Consider the following 14,441-nt stretch of genomic DNA (forward strand, 5'->3'; position numbering starts at 1 on the left):
GGAGCACTGGGAGAGAGAGTGAAGGGCAGGAAGACAGAGCAGCCCTGCCCCACCTGAGCTGGAGACCAGGTGCTTGGAGAAGATGACATTGAGGCCACTTTGAAGGTGCCACACGAGGTGTGGTCTGACATGTAGGACCCACGTGACCCCATCACCAGCACACCACAGGGGCCAGGCCCGGGTGGGGAAGCTGTGGACCTGGGTGCAGAGCCCCGGGGACATGAGGGGCATAACTTCTGAGGGTTTTCTTCTTCCCTCAGGGGGCAGGGCCCAGTGTGCCGTGAGCTGAGCACAGAAGGTAGGTTCCAAGTCCCAAGGGGGCCACATTGTTCCATGTTCCCAGAGGGGGAGCAATGCAGAGAGTGGCACGAGGGGTCAGACACCCTGGATTTCCAAGTCCACCTCCCCCAGAAGCTTCTGCCCAGGGAGGCCTGTAGTCCTGAGACTGGGACGTGGGCACGAAGCTAGCCTACAGGCTGTGCAGAGCGGGCCGGAGAGATGGTCCTACCAGACTGTGCCAGGTGCTCTTTAATGACGGCTAAATAGAAACAGGCAAGGAAGGGTTTGATAGAAAACAGTTTCAACAAGACCCAGGGACATACCCCAGGGGCTGCGGGGGCAAGTCTTGTGCCAGCCTGGCCAAGGCACGGCATCTCTTCTGTGGCTCCTGGGACAGCCACCATTTCTGGCCCGGGCCTGGGTCCCCAGAAGGCCGGAGTCCTCTGCTGAGTGGGCTGCGGCCCTGCAGGCTCCACAGTTCCCACAGGCCCGACCCGGGCCTGGCCCTAGAAGAAGTCTGAGGCTTTGCGCCGGGCAGGGAGCTGAAGCAGGTTGTCCGTGATGGAAGCGGGGTCCTGGCTGAGGGGGGTGCGCGCCGCAGAGCCAGGAGCTGGTGTGCTCGTGGGGGTCTGAGGCCCACCGGCTGGGGTCTTGAGGTGGGTCGAACGTGCTGGAGATGGGGTGTAGCTGGCTCGCAGGGCCCGGTCTGTGTACTTGCTGGCCGTCCTGCTCACGAGGCGCTGCAGGGCTGGGGACATGGCTGGGCTCAGGCCTTTGGGGGTGAGGCTGGGGTAGAAGGGGTGGGTGAAAGAGGCACCATTAGGCCTGATCGGGTACTGCCAGCAGCAGGGCTTTCCATGGCCCCACAGGAAGATACATGGGTGATGTGTGGTCACTACTGGCTGACCATACAGCACTGTAGCCAAACTTAAGGTCAAGTAGTGGTGCTGCCTTTAGTTGTGGGGCTGGGATGGACCCTGTCTCTCCAAGGAGGACCATACACCTGCTTCCACGGGGCTGACAGGTGTGCGTAAGTGGGACAAGGGGCCCTAGGGATGTGCCGAGAGGAGGCTGAAGGAAAGGACGGAGGGGCCTGCATCCTGGTTCATAAAGGCTGCGCCCTGGACCCAAGGAGCTGCCACAGGACCCGGCACAGGACCCCTGGGCCTGCCCTGCACAGTGTGCGTCCACACTGCATTAGGTGGGGTCAGGCACTTCATACCTGGCCAAGTTCTCCGTCACTCTTCTCAAGGCCTCCTGCTTCTTGGCCCGGTTCTTGGCGGCAGCCTCGTTGGCCATCTTCAGCCCCAGCCGTTCCCTGCGGCCGGGCTCTAAGATCTACAAGGCAAGTGGGTATGTGGGTGGCCTGCAGCCAGGTCAGGCAGTCCCTCGCTGCTGGGGCACCTGCCTCTCTCCCGTGGCCCCCGTGATCCTCACAACCCATTATTGCCTCCCTAAAAGCCCCCGGAAGGCCCCTGACCAGCTTGGTGAGCTGCCCACCTGCAAAGGCCCAGGCCTCCCACCTGTCCTCACAGTTCCCTGCAAGCCAGCAATGCCAACTTACAAACCCGACAGTGTTTTAGGAAAAAGGCGGTCTGGTTTGAATCTGCTTTCCCCTGATTACCAGAATAAACTGCCTGTTAACTTTAACTTCCATTGACCTTCTCTATTTCTTTCCAGAACTTCCTGAAATAGATCCTTATTTTTCTATTATAGCATTAATGTCTTTTTTTTTATTCTTTATTTATGATAGTCAGAGAGAGAGAGAGAGAGGGGCAGAGACATAGGCAGAGGAAGAAGCAGGCTCCATGCACCGGGAGCCGGACGTGGGACTCGATCCCGGGTCTCCAGGATCGCGCCCTGGGCCAAAGGCAGGCGCCAAACCACTGCACCACCCAGCCTAGGCCACTCGATCTCCACAAACCACCTGGCACCCAGCTTCCCCACCCTACCTGGTCCAGGCCTCATGAACCACCCCCTCTGACAACTTCTACAAAACTGGTGCCTCCTGGTTCACGCTCTCTAACCAGAGGCCTCTCTCTGCAAGCACGCAATCCTTCTGAGGACACAAACCACATCCCATGGAACACTGGGGTTCTAGGGCCCTTCCCACCCCACAGGCCTACAAGCTCAGAGGGCCATAGCTTTGGTGCCCTAGCCCCACACCGGAGTCCCTCCCTTCACCCACACCTGTGCGCAGTGCTCTGGTCTTATTCAGAAGTGCAGTGCTTGCACAGGTGTGTAGCCTGGAACATGGCTTGGCCCTTCAGTTGGTTCTGCTTTGACCAGTGGCAGCTAGCCCATCATCTGTGCATTGAACTACAAATGCTCAGATGGCCATATGCCTATTCAGGGTCCCCTCCGAACTCCCCTCATCATGACTCACCTTGAAGGCTGGTCCTGGCGTCCTGTCCACGTAGGGGGTTTCAGATCCTTCAACTCTCAAGGGAGTGTTTTCAACTTCTCCCCAGGTCATCAGCGGTGACTCATTCACACCTGCAGATGGACAGCTCACAGTCACTTCAGGCCAGGGGATGCAGATGGGGGTGGGGTGGGTGGGCAATACCAGGCCTGCCCTGACAGCCAGCTCCCACCATGCATGTCCCAGCTAACAAACATGAAGGCTGGCAGTAGCCCACTCTCCTTCCCCAGGACTCTGGAACTCTGGCAGCTCGGCCCTCTGAGAGGACAACACAAGGCCACTTAAGGCCCAAGGCAGGCCCAGGCTCTGACAGCTGAAGGGCTTAGCCTGGAAAGGCGGCTCCTCAGAGAAGCTGGGCTGGATCAACTAGGCTCCTAGCCTAGCACATGGCTGTGGGGGCCTCCTGGAGGTTGCTATGGCACCCCACCCAAAAGGAGACACTTGGGGCCTTTCAGAGCCCAAAACTTCCCCAGAACCCTGGGCAAACCTGTAGCACCTCCAGATATCCTGGCCTAGGTCACATGAACCAGCAGCCCAGGATACAGAGGCCAGTGCTTGGGAGGGCAGGACACCACGTGCATGGCTACACCATAAGACTGTCCTCGAGACTCATAAACCTCCTGTGTGAAGCCATGCAGGGCTGGGGCCTGAAGCCTCCTCCCTGTGTCCCTCCACCTCGTCTTCCTGTGCCTGGCCTCTCGCTGTGCCCTTCAGCATGCTCACCACAGCCCATCTGTCCAGCAGAGCCTCGACACCCCTGGTTCCCAACTAAACCAGCCTGTTCTGCTTAGGGCAAGCATGAAGACTGCCCAGCTCCATAGGCTGGGCCCCATGCATCTCAGGTCAGCATTACCTGAGAGTCCAGCCCACCCACAGCCTTGTTCAGCCCTGTCATTGCGCAGGTGGGACACTGGGTCCCTGAGTCACATGAGACACGTGGCAGAAATGGAGAAGTGTCAACAGTGCTAGAGCCACCTGAGTAGCCCATCTCCCAGAGGCAGTCTTATCAGGGGCCAGGCTCGTCAGCAGGTCCACTTCTCACCAGGGGCAGGAGAGGGTGTTGCAACAAATCCAAATCCGCCTACTCGTGGGGAGTCCTGGGGGATTAGCTCCTTGCCATCAGGGCCCACCTTGCCCTGTTTGTGCTGGAACAACAAGAGAGACTAGTGTTAGGGGGGCCCAAGCCCACTCTCTCCAGCTAACTGATGCACAAATGCACAGGAACATGCTGGAAACGCCTCCCCTCCCCGGGGCAGACCCAGAGCTCTGCGGGTGGTATCCCCCTTGGAGAAAGAGAAGAAGACTTTCTCAGAGGAGGGAGCAGCAAGGGAAGCTCCCCCTCCCTCCGTGCAGGGCAGCGCCGGGGCCCTGGGCATCAGGCTATATCCCCAGACAAGCTGCCCTCAGCAGCTCCTGACTTAGGCCCTGCTCTGACCTCTTCCCCACAAGGCACTGGCAGAAGCCTCCAGGACAGTCTCCCCATCTCCTGCCTCAGTTCAACCCTATGACCACTGGAGGCACCACTGCACCATGACTCCCAGACTCAGAAACCCCTGCTGTGTGCCCCACCAAGCTTCACCCCACCCTACCCTGCGCACCCCATCTATCTATCCCTGTCCTACCTGGTGCATGGGTGTGGGTCTGGCCAGCCTAGGCTGGCTCCCAGCAGCCTCCCTTCTCTCATGTTCTTGTCCGCCAGGGAGCTGGCACAGAACTGACCCACAGAACGTCTCTGGCCAAGACAGTATCCCAGTGGTAACCCATACAAATCGAGAAAAGGCTCAGGACCCTGCTGCAGAGGAGCCCCACATACTCATAGGCTGCTATGTTCCACCTAACCCAAGAACAGTACTAATTTAAGAAAGGAAACCAAGATCGGGGAGATGGTGGTTGCTCATAGCCAGTCCCGGCCACTCACCTGGGCGTTGAGAGCGGCAGCCTGCTGCAGCTGGGATCTGCTCAGGGCCTGGCTGAAGGGATCCCTGAGGAAGCGAGTATTCTTATGCACCACCTGCCTCGGCTTCTTAAATAGCTGTTCCTCATCAGGGACGCCTGGCGGATGCAGGAGAGATGGCAGCAGTGTCAGAAGGGTGGGTAGGCCCCACCGCTGCCCCACACTCAAGGCTCAGGGGAGAGAGACCAAGTCATTCCCCGGTGACCAGAAGTATGAAGCCGGGCAAAGCGCTTACATCACCCTCTGCCTGGGGGCAGACCAGGACCCCTCCAAGTCCCGTACACCAGGGAGCACAGATACATCCTCAGGGCCCGACCCAACATGCGGCCCCACCCGCTGCTGCCTGCCTGCCCGCCCTCCCTGCTCACCCTCTGGGTAGTACATGAGGGAGTTTTTGGCCTTGTACTTCCAGGTCTCCACGCCAGCCTGGCTGCTCTCGATGGCTTGGTGCTCTGCCGACGGAAGTGCAAGATTATCTTTCTGCCTCTGTGTCACAGGGGGAAAGTGAGGGTCAGAGAGGCCCTAGGCACTGTGCCCCTGGCCCCAGGACTCCCTCCACCCTGACAGAGGATGCCTGTGCCCCTGTACCCAAGGACACCTTCTCAAACTCCTCCTCGGCCTGGTAGAGCCACGTGTGGCGTGCCCGGCTCTTCTCCTTCGCCACCTCCATGATCTCCTGGAAGGAGGCATTGTCCTCACTTGTGTACCGGCTCAGGAAGACATCCAGGCTGGGCAGAGGCTCCTTCTCCTCCTCCTCTCCAGCCTCTCCTGCTCAGGGGCGTAGGTGGGGTGACACAGAACCACAAACAGCATAAATGCTTTGTAGTCACTCAATCCCAGGACCCGTAAGTAGGGTGGGAACCCTCATCCTCATTGTGGGTCTTCTGGTGAGAATCCACACTGCCAGACTACTCCCCTGGGGATCACCCCCCTAATTGCCCAGGGAGCGCTCAGAGGCTCTCCTCAGCTGCTGGATGTCAAGTGAAACATACGTCTGACTCACACAGGCCAAAACATATCCAGGGGTCAGAGAAAAGGTGGGTGATCACAGCAAGCCTTGCCCTGCCCAAACTGCACCAGTCCTATAGGGCCTGCCTCTAAAGCTCCAAGCTCTCTCTCCATCCTTACCCTGCCTGCTCCTCTCTTCCCGGTACCTGTGCTACATGTGGGTGAATGTCACCTAAGCCTCCTAACCTGCTAGCAGGCCCTGAGGGCAGGACCCTGTAGGATCCAGTGGTCCAGATGGGGCCTCATAGGCACTGGGCCACAACCCCAGCCGCCCCACCCACCACCATAGGAAGGGGAACCCCCAGTGAGGTGGTGCCATTGCACTGTGTACAGTGGTGCGCACTTCCGAGGGGACCGTCAAGAGGAGAGTCTTGTCTTCCACTCCACTGACAGTCTTCACCACCTACTACTTGCTACACTGTACCAAGCACAGTGGCTAAAAGTTCCAAGACCCAGGGTTGGAAAGATGAGAACTCAAACCCCATTGTATCACCAAATAGGTCTGAAACCTGCAGAAGCTACTCCTTCCTGAGCCTTAGCTCCCTCACCTGTGAATGTGAACAATGATGGTACCCACCACCTAGCTTATTAATATGGTTATTATCTATATCTTATTAGATCCGTTGACAACGTGTATTTTTTTAAAAAAATAAAGAATCTGAGGGGCGCCTGGGTGGCTCAGTCGGTTCAGCGTCTTTCTGACTCTTGGTTTGAGCTCAGGTCATGATCTCAGGGTCGTGGGGTCAAGCCCCACGTTGGGGTCCCCACTCACCATGGAGTCTGCTGGAAATTCTCTCATTCTCATTGCCCACCCCATCATTCGCACACGTGCTCACTCACTCTCTCAAAGAAATAAATAAGTAGAATCCCAATAAATAAGTAGATAAAAATCTGTAAATCGCCTGTGACTCATCTGCCATGTGCAGTAGAAAATCAAGCTCCAAGGACACGATGGACTAGGATAACTCCACAAAAAGCTGGATTTTGAAAGGGAAAATATCTCATCTATGTAAGCACACAGAGCATCTACAGCACGCTGAAGACTAGAACCTAGCAAAGAACAGGAACCATCTTGTCTGCCTGGGCCCTGGTCTTCTACTGACAAAATCGTCACTGATCCTGAGAAAGTCACGTGGCAGTGCACACTTGTGTCCAACAGGGCTCAAAATGCTCTCTCCTAGAAAGACTCCCTCATAAAAAGTTGGAACATGTCATGACCCCCCAACACACGTATTGGAGAAAACAACTTATTTGTTCTACTCCCACAATATGCCATGTGCTGTCCTAGGTGCAGGATACATACACAGAAGCAAGACAGAGAAGCTCCTATAGAGAGGAAAAGCAACAAACAGAAAAAAATGCCTTTTTAAGTGCCATGTCCTACAGTAAGAAAACAAAAGCCAGGCAGGAAGGCATGCTGGGGGGTGTCAGGAAAGGGTTCCGTAAACGGTAACATCTGAGCAGAGGCTTGAGGGGAAAGAAGAGGAGAGTCGTGCAGTTACCCAGGGGAAGTGACTGACTGAGAAGAAACAAGTGCACAGACCCTGAGGCATTCTAAGACAGCAGCAGGAAAGGGGTCCTTCGAGGCCCACAAAGCACACTGGGTAGGTGCTGGCACACGGTGAGCAGCCTGGGGACAGAGGTGGCAAGATCCCCATTCCACAGAGGAGGGCCAGAGGCTCGGAAAACCGCCCACGTCTGCCTCCCAGACCAATGCTCTTTAACCCCATGGCTTGCCATTTACGCAGAGAGCCCTCAGGGATGCACAGGATGAGACTTGCAAGCAAACCCCAGGGCTCACTCACCATCGCCATCCTCCAGGCCCCGGCCTCGGCCCCGAGGCTTGTTGCCCACCACTCCGGTGCCTGTGTGCACATCAGGGGTTTCAAATGTGGCTGGAGTCACATCTGGAAGGAGGGAGGGGGTAGGGATTAGAGCCAGCCTAAGGCAGCAGTTCAGCAGGAGCTCCCCTCACTGCCAACCACTGTCGCTCTTACAGGGCGGTGGGGGCTCCCGGGACATCTTGCCCAGGGCAGAACCAAACTTGATGGCAATCTGCCGCATCCGTTCCAGGTCTCCATTCTCCTCAGCCTCCAGGTACTCCTTCTGAGCCTGCAACTTCTCCACGTCAGGAAAGAAGTCCCTTTGGATGACTGTCTGGAGACCCTGTCAGAAGTCAGAACAAAAGTCAGAGGTCAGCATTTGCCTCTCCTCTGCCCCTCAGTCTAGCAACATACATGCTAAGGTCCTTGCTGATGCCCACAACCTCTAACCAGCCCAGTGATCCCCTGAGCTCAGTTGCACTTTCTAACGAGGATGAGCATCTCCTGTGATCTTGCGGCAACATCTGACATTACTCCACGCTCATCTGATTTCCATGAAACCTTTCTCCCCTAACTGGTCACTCTCATGCTCCTTTGCTGGCTCCACCTTCACACCAGCTGGGTCAAGGTGGGTGTTGCCCCTTCATTCCACCCGAGACCTCTTAGTTCCAATGGGATCCCTTTATCTGGACGATTTCAGCCTGTCACCCCCACCAACAGCACGGGGTTGAGATTCCCCAATCTGTACTTCCAGACAGACCTGATCCTAAGCTGCTCATCTATGTACCCTTCTATCCACTAATGCCAGCTGCCTATCCCAGAGGCCTCCCAAACTTAACCAATCCAAAGCCAAACTGATTTCCTCCAATCTCCCTGCCAGCTCCTTTCCCTGCATATTTGCTGTAGTATTAAAACCTACTTCAAGGATCCTTGGATGCCCACTAACTCAGCGATGCTGATGCAATCAGAGGCTGTCTCCAAGACCTCCAGCCTCCGCATCTGCTGTTACAACTCTGTAGAAAGTCCTCTTTGCCACCATCCTTCCACACGCCTCTTCATGCTTTAATAAAACACCTTGTTTCCCCGACCGCCCCCCCAACACACACAAAGCCGCCCCCTCTCTCCCCTAATACTGCCGGTGCCTCCCCCCATCAAGGACACCTCTCTCTGCACTGTATTTACTTGGCTCTCCGGCTGTCCACACCCCAAGAGCACAGACTCGGGTTGCCCCACCTCCGCAAGGGTACGAGTCCGCCACGACCCGAGAGCAGGGACCCGACAGAAGCGCGAGGCAGGGAAGGGACCTCGAATTCGCCAGCGTCGCATCAAGTTCTTACCTCGATGTACTCTTCTTCGTCCAGGACTCGTTGCTTGCTCGCCGCAGCCCGGGCCTCCCCTGCCGCCCGCTTCCTCCGGGGCCCGGACGAGGGAAGGAGCAATAGGTCCCGGGTTGACGCTCCCGGCGTCTCCATCGCTATCCCAGGACCGCTCTGGCGGCGCAGGTACGGAAAAGGGTCGGGAGACGGTGGGGGCGGGACTGTGCTAAGTGCGCAGGCGCCTACCACAGTCCACCAATGGGAGAGCCGCGCGTTTCGAGGCCAGCCCGCGCTCCTTAGTGACGTCACCAAAAAGCCTTGTGGGAATTGAAGTCTTCCAGCAGCCCCACTCTGGTCCTGCGACTCTGAACTACGGGCACCAGGGGACGCTGTGGTGGGAGAGACTAAGGGATGTGTCCTTCACTCTAATAGCGAACATTTTCAGCGCTGCGAAATTGAAACGCCTTGAATTCCAGTTTCTCGCAAGTCATCATTGCGCATGCTCCTGCGTTATTAACAAAAACACATTTTGGCTATAGATGGATTTGAAAGTTTTTATTTAAACTTTATACAAGAAGAGAACCCGAGGACCATTTCTTCTGGATCGTTATCTAACAAAAGAAAAAAAATCCGATGGTCTGGTAAAGAAATGTCTAGTTAAACATTATTCAGTCCGGGGACGCCCGGGTGGCTCAGCGGTTGAGTGTCTGCCGTTGGCTCAGGGCATGATCCCGGGGTCCGGGGATCGGGTTCGAATCTGATTCCTTGTGCGGAGCCTGCTTCTCCCTCTGCCTGTGTCTCTGCCTCTCTGTGTGTGTTTCTCATGAATAAACAAATAAAATCTTTAAAAAAAAAAATTCAGTCCCTTTCGGAGACTATACGGCTGGAAAGATTGTGGCTGGGCCAAGGACGTCAGGTCTCCCTGTCCTCCTCCTTTCTAACCTTTCCCCAAAGCCCCTCAATAAAATGGTTTGATAAAAAATAAAAAAAAATTAAATTTAATTTAAATAAATAAATAAATAAATAAATAAATAATATTCGGTCCCTGAACACCACAGTGGGCTTTCCAGAAGAAGGCTAACTCTCTTTGAAATGGACCAGAAAATTGCCCAACCACTTTTCAGGAATGATCATGTCTTCCCTAAAGGAGGTTGTGAATGATGCCAAACAGGTAAGTTCTGCCCCAGAACAAATTCGTATTATAGGCAGTCATTCCTTTATTCCGTGGGGAGCTCCATGGTGACAGCTCCTGCCCTGTGGAGCTGACAGTCGAATGGGGAAGACAGACACTAAGCAGATCATCCTACAAACAGGCATAAAGCTCAGGGGACAGAGGGTGCAAAGAAAGTTTGTACTTGGGGAATCTTCCTCTACGGGGCAGGCAGAGGATGTTTCCTTGGGGAGCTGCCGAGCCGGAGAATGAACAGACGTTGATCATGTGGAGGGCAAGAGCAGGTGCAAAGTTCTCGCAGCAAGAGTGAGAAAACCTTTGGATACACGGAGTGCAAGGAGCGGTGAGGTGTGAGATGACACCGCAGGGGCAGGGGCCGGCTGCGGGGCCTCGTGGGTCTCGGTGAGTTTTGTCTTTAGGAACAATGGGAAGCCCTTGGAATGCTGTAGGCCGGGGAGAGGCGGGTTCACATGTGCACCCTGGCTCGGACAGAAAAGGAATTACAGAGGAACCACACGGCTGCAGGTGGACAAGTTGCAATGGGCAAGGTGACGGATGATGGCATTTCCATCAGGTTGCTACCATTGAACCTGGGGAGAAGAGAGCTTCTGGGATTGTTTTGGGGAGTAAAATTGATTTGCTATAGGTTAACTAACTTGAATTTTTAAAAAAGATTTTATTTATTTATTCATGAGAGACACACACAGAGAGGCAGAGACACAGGCAGAGGGAGAAGCAGGCTCCATGCAGGAAGCCCGACGCGGGACTCGATCCCAGATCTCCAGGATCACACCCTGGGCCGAAGGTGGCGCTAAACCGCTGAGCCACTTGGGCTGCCCACTAACTTGAATTTATATAAAATGAAAAAAAGTATTGGTTTGCTGCTGGCCTGGGTGTGGTGGGTGAGGGGGAGAAGGGGTGTGGGTGATTGCCAGCTCTCTGGCTCATGCACCTGGTTTGCAAAAGGAAAGTTTGCCGCAGACAAGGTGGTTTTGAGGCGCTGCAGGCTTCCAAGTGGAGTAGTCAAGGGAACAGTGGGACATAAATATCCAGCTCAGGGAAGAAGTCTGAGCTGGAGATGTAAATGTGGCAGAGATACAGGAGTTGGAGCCTGAGGTGGAAGTGATGAAGCAAGGAGAGAATGGAGCGGAGGGGCCCATGCCTGGGACCCAGCCTGCAGGATGCCCACGTTAAAGGGCAGCTTGTAGGGGGTGAGCCTGCCAAGGAGCAGCTAGAGAGAAAGGAGAGAAACGAGGACAGTACAGCCACTGGTCCTTCGCAGGCAGGGCTCTGATCACGGCTGTGCAATGACGAAGAACCAACCGGGGGGCCAGGGTCCCAGGGCCCAGCCAGATGAGGGCATCCCAGCCTGAGGGAAGCGCTGCTGGCGTGCTGTGCAGTATGCGAGGATAAGGCCAGCATTCAGGGGGAAAGCCTGTGACAGCCAGAAGTGTGCAGCCTGAGGGGTGGAGGTGAGTGCTGTTGTCCCGGAGGCTCCCAGCAGTTAGATCCGGCTTGGGTGCTCAGTGTTCTCTGAGCCGGCCAGCCTTGGAGAGTCCTGGGAGTGGTAGCCCTGGCTTCTAAACCTTTAATGAGTGGACTGTGTCTGCTTTCAGATACCCCCGGCCCATTTCCTCCAGGACCTGTAAGGAGGCAGAGCATGGTCCCCAAGCCAGCTCATGGTGCCAGGTGCCCTGAGCCCACCAGAGGGGCCTTCGGGGGGAACCAAAGCCTTGTTTTCGGACCTTCCTTCACCCTGGGGTCAGGACGATGGAGAGGAAAACCGACACTTTCCAAGGCAGTGGCAGGGGCATGTGGTGCATCCTCCCCAGACTTCCTCTGGCCCCAACAGGAGGGGGGAGAGGGAGGCAGACACACGGCCTGGAAACCCACCAGAAGGAGGAAGCCAAGGATCTCCACCCATGAGCAGTACCTGGAGGCCAGTGCAGCCCCCGGGGGGTGCTAGGCCATGATCTGTGGTGTGGTCTGCTGTGCTGGGGAGCACAGGGACTGAGGACTCTCTGGGCTGCGCTCCCCAAGGCAAGGTGGCCCCCACTCCTTGGATGTGGGAGTGGAGCCACGGCGGACTTTAAACTCTGGACTGCTTTTGTGCGGTTTGCCGTTGCTTTTTTATTTCCCAGGATGCAGGCAAGGCTCACAGAATTAAGGAGCGGGGCAGGGAGATGACCTCACCCAACGCTCTTATTCCTCAGCTCTGGACACCAAGGCCTGGTGCAGGACACACAAGCCGACCGCCCCAGAATGCTCGAAACCTCCAGAGGCGGGGTCGAGGGAGCGGTGTGCATGCGGGGGAGGGGAGGGAGAGGAGGGAGAGGAGGCTTCCGGGGCCCCCTGCCCAGGGGTGGTTCCTGTCCTGGGGGGGGGGGGAGTTGAAGCGGACCCAGCCCACCGGCCCCCAGGGAATCCTCGCGACCCTAGTCACGGGAGGAGAGCACGTGGGGATGCTCAGGGCTCCCTCCTTTCACGGGGCAGGGCCGGGGCGGGGAGGGGGGGTCGCACGGCCGCCTCCTGCCCGAGCACAAGCTCCAGGCCGCGGGAGCGCTGCGGACAGGCGGGCGGAGCCCCGCGGCCGCTCTCAGCTCTGTTTCGGGCGGACCCGTGTCCTCCCCGAGCGGGCCCCGGGGACGCGGCCAAGCCCACGAGCCATCAGGCCGTCAGCAGCTCTCCTTCGGGGACTTCTTGGCCCCGGGGAGGAGCCTCGAGGTGGCCGACGTGCGCTTCTGGTGTCGCCACTTGGCCCGGCGGTTCTTGAACCAGACCTGAGGAGCAGGAGGGGCGACTCAGGCCCCCCCGACCCCGACCCCGACCCCGACCCCGACCCGCGCGGGGGCGCCTCCCGAGGGGCGTGGCGGCGGGGGCTGCGCGGGCTGCGGGTCCCCCGTGCGCGGCCCCGCAGCTCGCTGCTCCTCCCGGCTTCCTCCACGAGCCGCAGGAGGCCATGTATCCGCGAAAGTAAGAAAGTTTGAACCGAGGGAAAACCAGCCTTACCTGCCGTCCAGGTCCAGCGACCCCTTCCCGCGCCCCCGCCGCCGCCCCCGCCGTCTACCCGAGGAGTGGGGGAGGGGAAGGGAGCCGCGCCGGCCTGTCGCCGCCCGCCCGCCCGCCCGTCCGTCGGTCCGCCCGTCCGTCGGTCCGCGGGCACCCACCTCCACGCGCTCCTCGCGCAGGCGGATGCGGCCGGCCAGGCGCTCGCGGGTGCCCACGTCGGGGTACTGGTTCTGCACGAAGAGCGCCTCCAGCGCCTGCAGCTGCTCCTCGCTGAAGATGGTGCGGTGGCGCCGCGTGCGCCTCTGCGGGCCCGGACCGCCCGCGCCCGGCAGCGCCCCCGAGCCTCCCGCCGCCGCCGCCAAGGGCGAGGGCGCGGCGGGGCCCAGCCTCAGCGGCCACGGCAGCCGCGCGCCTGCGGGGGAGGGCGCAGTGAGGCCCGGCCCCGCCCCGCCCGCAGCCGCCCCGCGCCCGCAGCCGCCCCGCGCCCGCAGCCGCCCCGCGCCCGCTGCCCGCCCCGCGCCCACTCACCCAGCGCGGCGGCCGCCTCCGGGGGTCCCCGGGGCGCCGCGCGGGGTCCGCAGCAGCAGCAGCAGCCGCAGGGCGCGGCCTCGGGCGCCCCGGGCTCCCCGGGCTCCGCGGGGCTCTGGCGGCCGGCGGGCGGCGGCGCGCGGGCGGCCGCGGCGCTGCGCTCGGGCGGGCTGGACAGGATGTGGTCGATGGAGAAGGGGCAGGGCCGCCCGGGGCCCCCGCGGCCCGCCGCGCCCCCCACCGCCGCCATGCCCGCCGCCGCCGCCGCCGCCGCGGGGATATGTACGTCGGGGGGAGCGCGGTAATCCCCGGGCCGAGCGCCGAGTCCACGCGGGCTAATCCCGCCGCGCCGGCCCGGGCCGCGCTAATCCCCGACCGCGGCGGCGGGGGATCCTGCTCCGCATCGGCGCGCGGGGGCCGCGGGGAGGGGCCGCGGGGAGCCCTCCGCCCCAGCTGCGGTTCTGTCCCCGACGCAGAGGGCCGCCTCCCCCTGTCGGCGGGGGCCGGAGGTCCCACCCTGCGCCCGCCCGGGCCACCCCGACCTGGCCGCCCCGGCTGCCCTCCTGGCCGAGCCCCGGGCTACGTCCCGCAGTGGCCCCTCGTCCCCTGGGGGCTCTAAGAGGGCGACGGGCAAGTCTGGAGAAAACCACCCCAACTGCCAACCTCCTGGCCCCGACTCTGGAGGGCTCCTGCCCCCAGGGGGGCCCAGCTGCACTGGCAGCCCGCCGATGGCACCCTCTCTGGCCCCCAACCTCCCACCCACTTCACAGCGGGACCCTCAGCCTCCTGGAGGCAAGGGGGAGCGGGAGCTCTCTGCTCACCACCAAATCTGGATCCCCACGGCCCAGGGCCCCAAGTCTCTACCCTCTCTACTCGGTCACCCGGCCTCCCAGACCCCCCAAGGCCCCACCCCAGTGCTCTGCAGCCACCC

At 59.3% G+C, this 14,441-nt stretch overlaps 2 protein-coding genes across 2 annotated transcripts; both read right to left on the bottom strand.

The window, feature by feature from the left end:
• Positions 1–510: 510 nt before the first annotated feature.
• Positions 511–8,998, bottom strand: ESS2 (ess-2 splicing factor homolog). Its single transcript, XM_025982704.2, has 10 exons — positions 8,824–8,998; positions 7,661–7,829; positions 7,469–7,570; positions 5,254–5,423; positions 5,024–5,141; positions 4,620–4,753; positions 3,744–3,846; positions 2,666–2,775; positions 1,502–1,617; positions 511–1,065 (listed from the first exon to the last, which is right to left on the bottom strand). The coding sequence occupies exons 1-10, from the start codon at positions 8,956–8,958 to the stop codon at positions 786–788; spliced, it is 1,437 nt and encodes a 478-aa protein (XP_025838489.2). The 5' UTR covers positions 8,959–8,998; the 3' UTR covers positions 511–785.
• A 3,092-nt stretch (positions 8,999–12,090) lies between these two features.
• GSC2 (goosecoid homeobox 2) lies at positions 12,091–13,760 on the bottom strand. The gene is made up of 3 exons (XM_072723468.1): positions 13,511–13,760; positions 13,141–13,394; positions 12,091–12,753 (listed from the first exon to the last, which is right to left on the bottom strand). Exons 1-3 carry the CDS (start codon positions 13,758–13,760, stop codon positions 12,649–12,651), a joined length of 609 nt encoding a protein of 202 aa, XP_072579569.1. The 3' UTR covers positions 12,091–12,648.
• Positions 13,761–14,441: the final 681 nt, after the last annotated feature.

The sequence above is a fragment of the Vulpes vulpes genome, chromosome 10 (assembly GCF_048418805.1).
Source record: "Vulpes vulpes isolate BD-2025 chromosome 10, VulVul3, whole genome shotgun sequence".
Classification (NCBI taxonomy): Eukaryota; Metazoa; Chordata; class Mammalia; order Carnivora; family Canidae; genus Vulpes; species Vulpes vulpes.

What these genes read in the sequence shown, in the direction of transcription:
- ESS2 (XM_025982704.2), bottom strand. Translation starts at nt 8,958, where the DNA reads ATGGAGACGCCGGGAGCGTCAACCCGGGACCTATTGCTCCTTCCCTCG. An exon ending in CCGGGAGCCCCCACCGCCCT is followed by an intron (nt 7,571 to 7,660) that starts GTAAGAGCGACA and finishes CCCTCCTTCCAG; the next exon opens with ATGTGACTCCAGCCACATTT. An exon ending in CCGAGGAGGAGTTTGAGAAG is followed by an intron (nt 5,142 to 5,253) that starts GTGTCCTTGGGT and finishes CCTGTGACACAG; the next exon opens with AGGCAGAAAGATAATCTTGC.
- GSC2 (XM_072723468.1), bottom strand. Translation starts at nt 13,760, where the DNA reads ATGGCGGCGGTGGGGGGCGCGGCGGGCCGCGGGGGCCCCGGGCGGCCC. An exon ending in GGAGGCGGCCGCCGCGCTGG is followed by an intron (nt 13,395 to 13,510) that starts GTGAGTGGGCGC and finishes CCTCCCCCGCAG; the next exon opens with GCGCGCGGCTGCCGTGGCCG. An exon ending in TGCGCGAGGAGCGCGTGGAG is followed by an intron (nt 12,754 to 13,140) that starts GTGGGTGCCCGC and finishes CCTGCTCCTCAG; the next exon opens with GTCTGGTTCAAGAACCGCCG.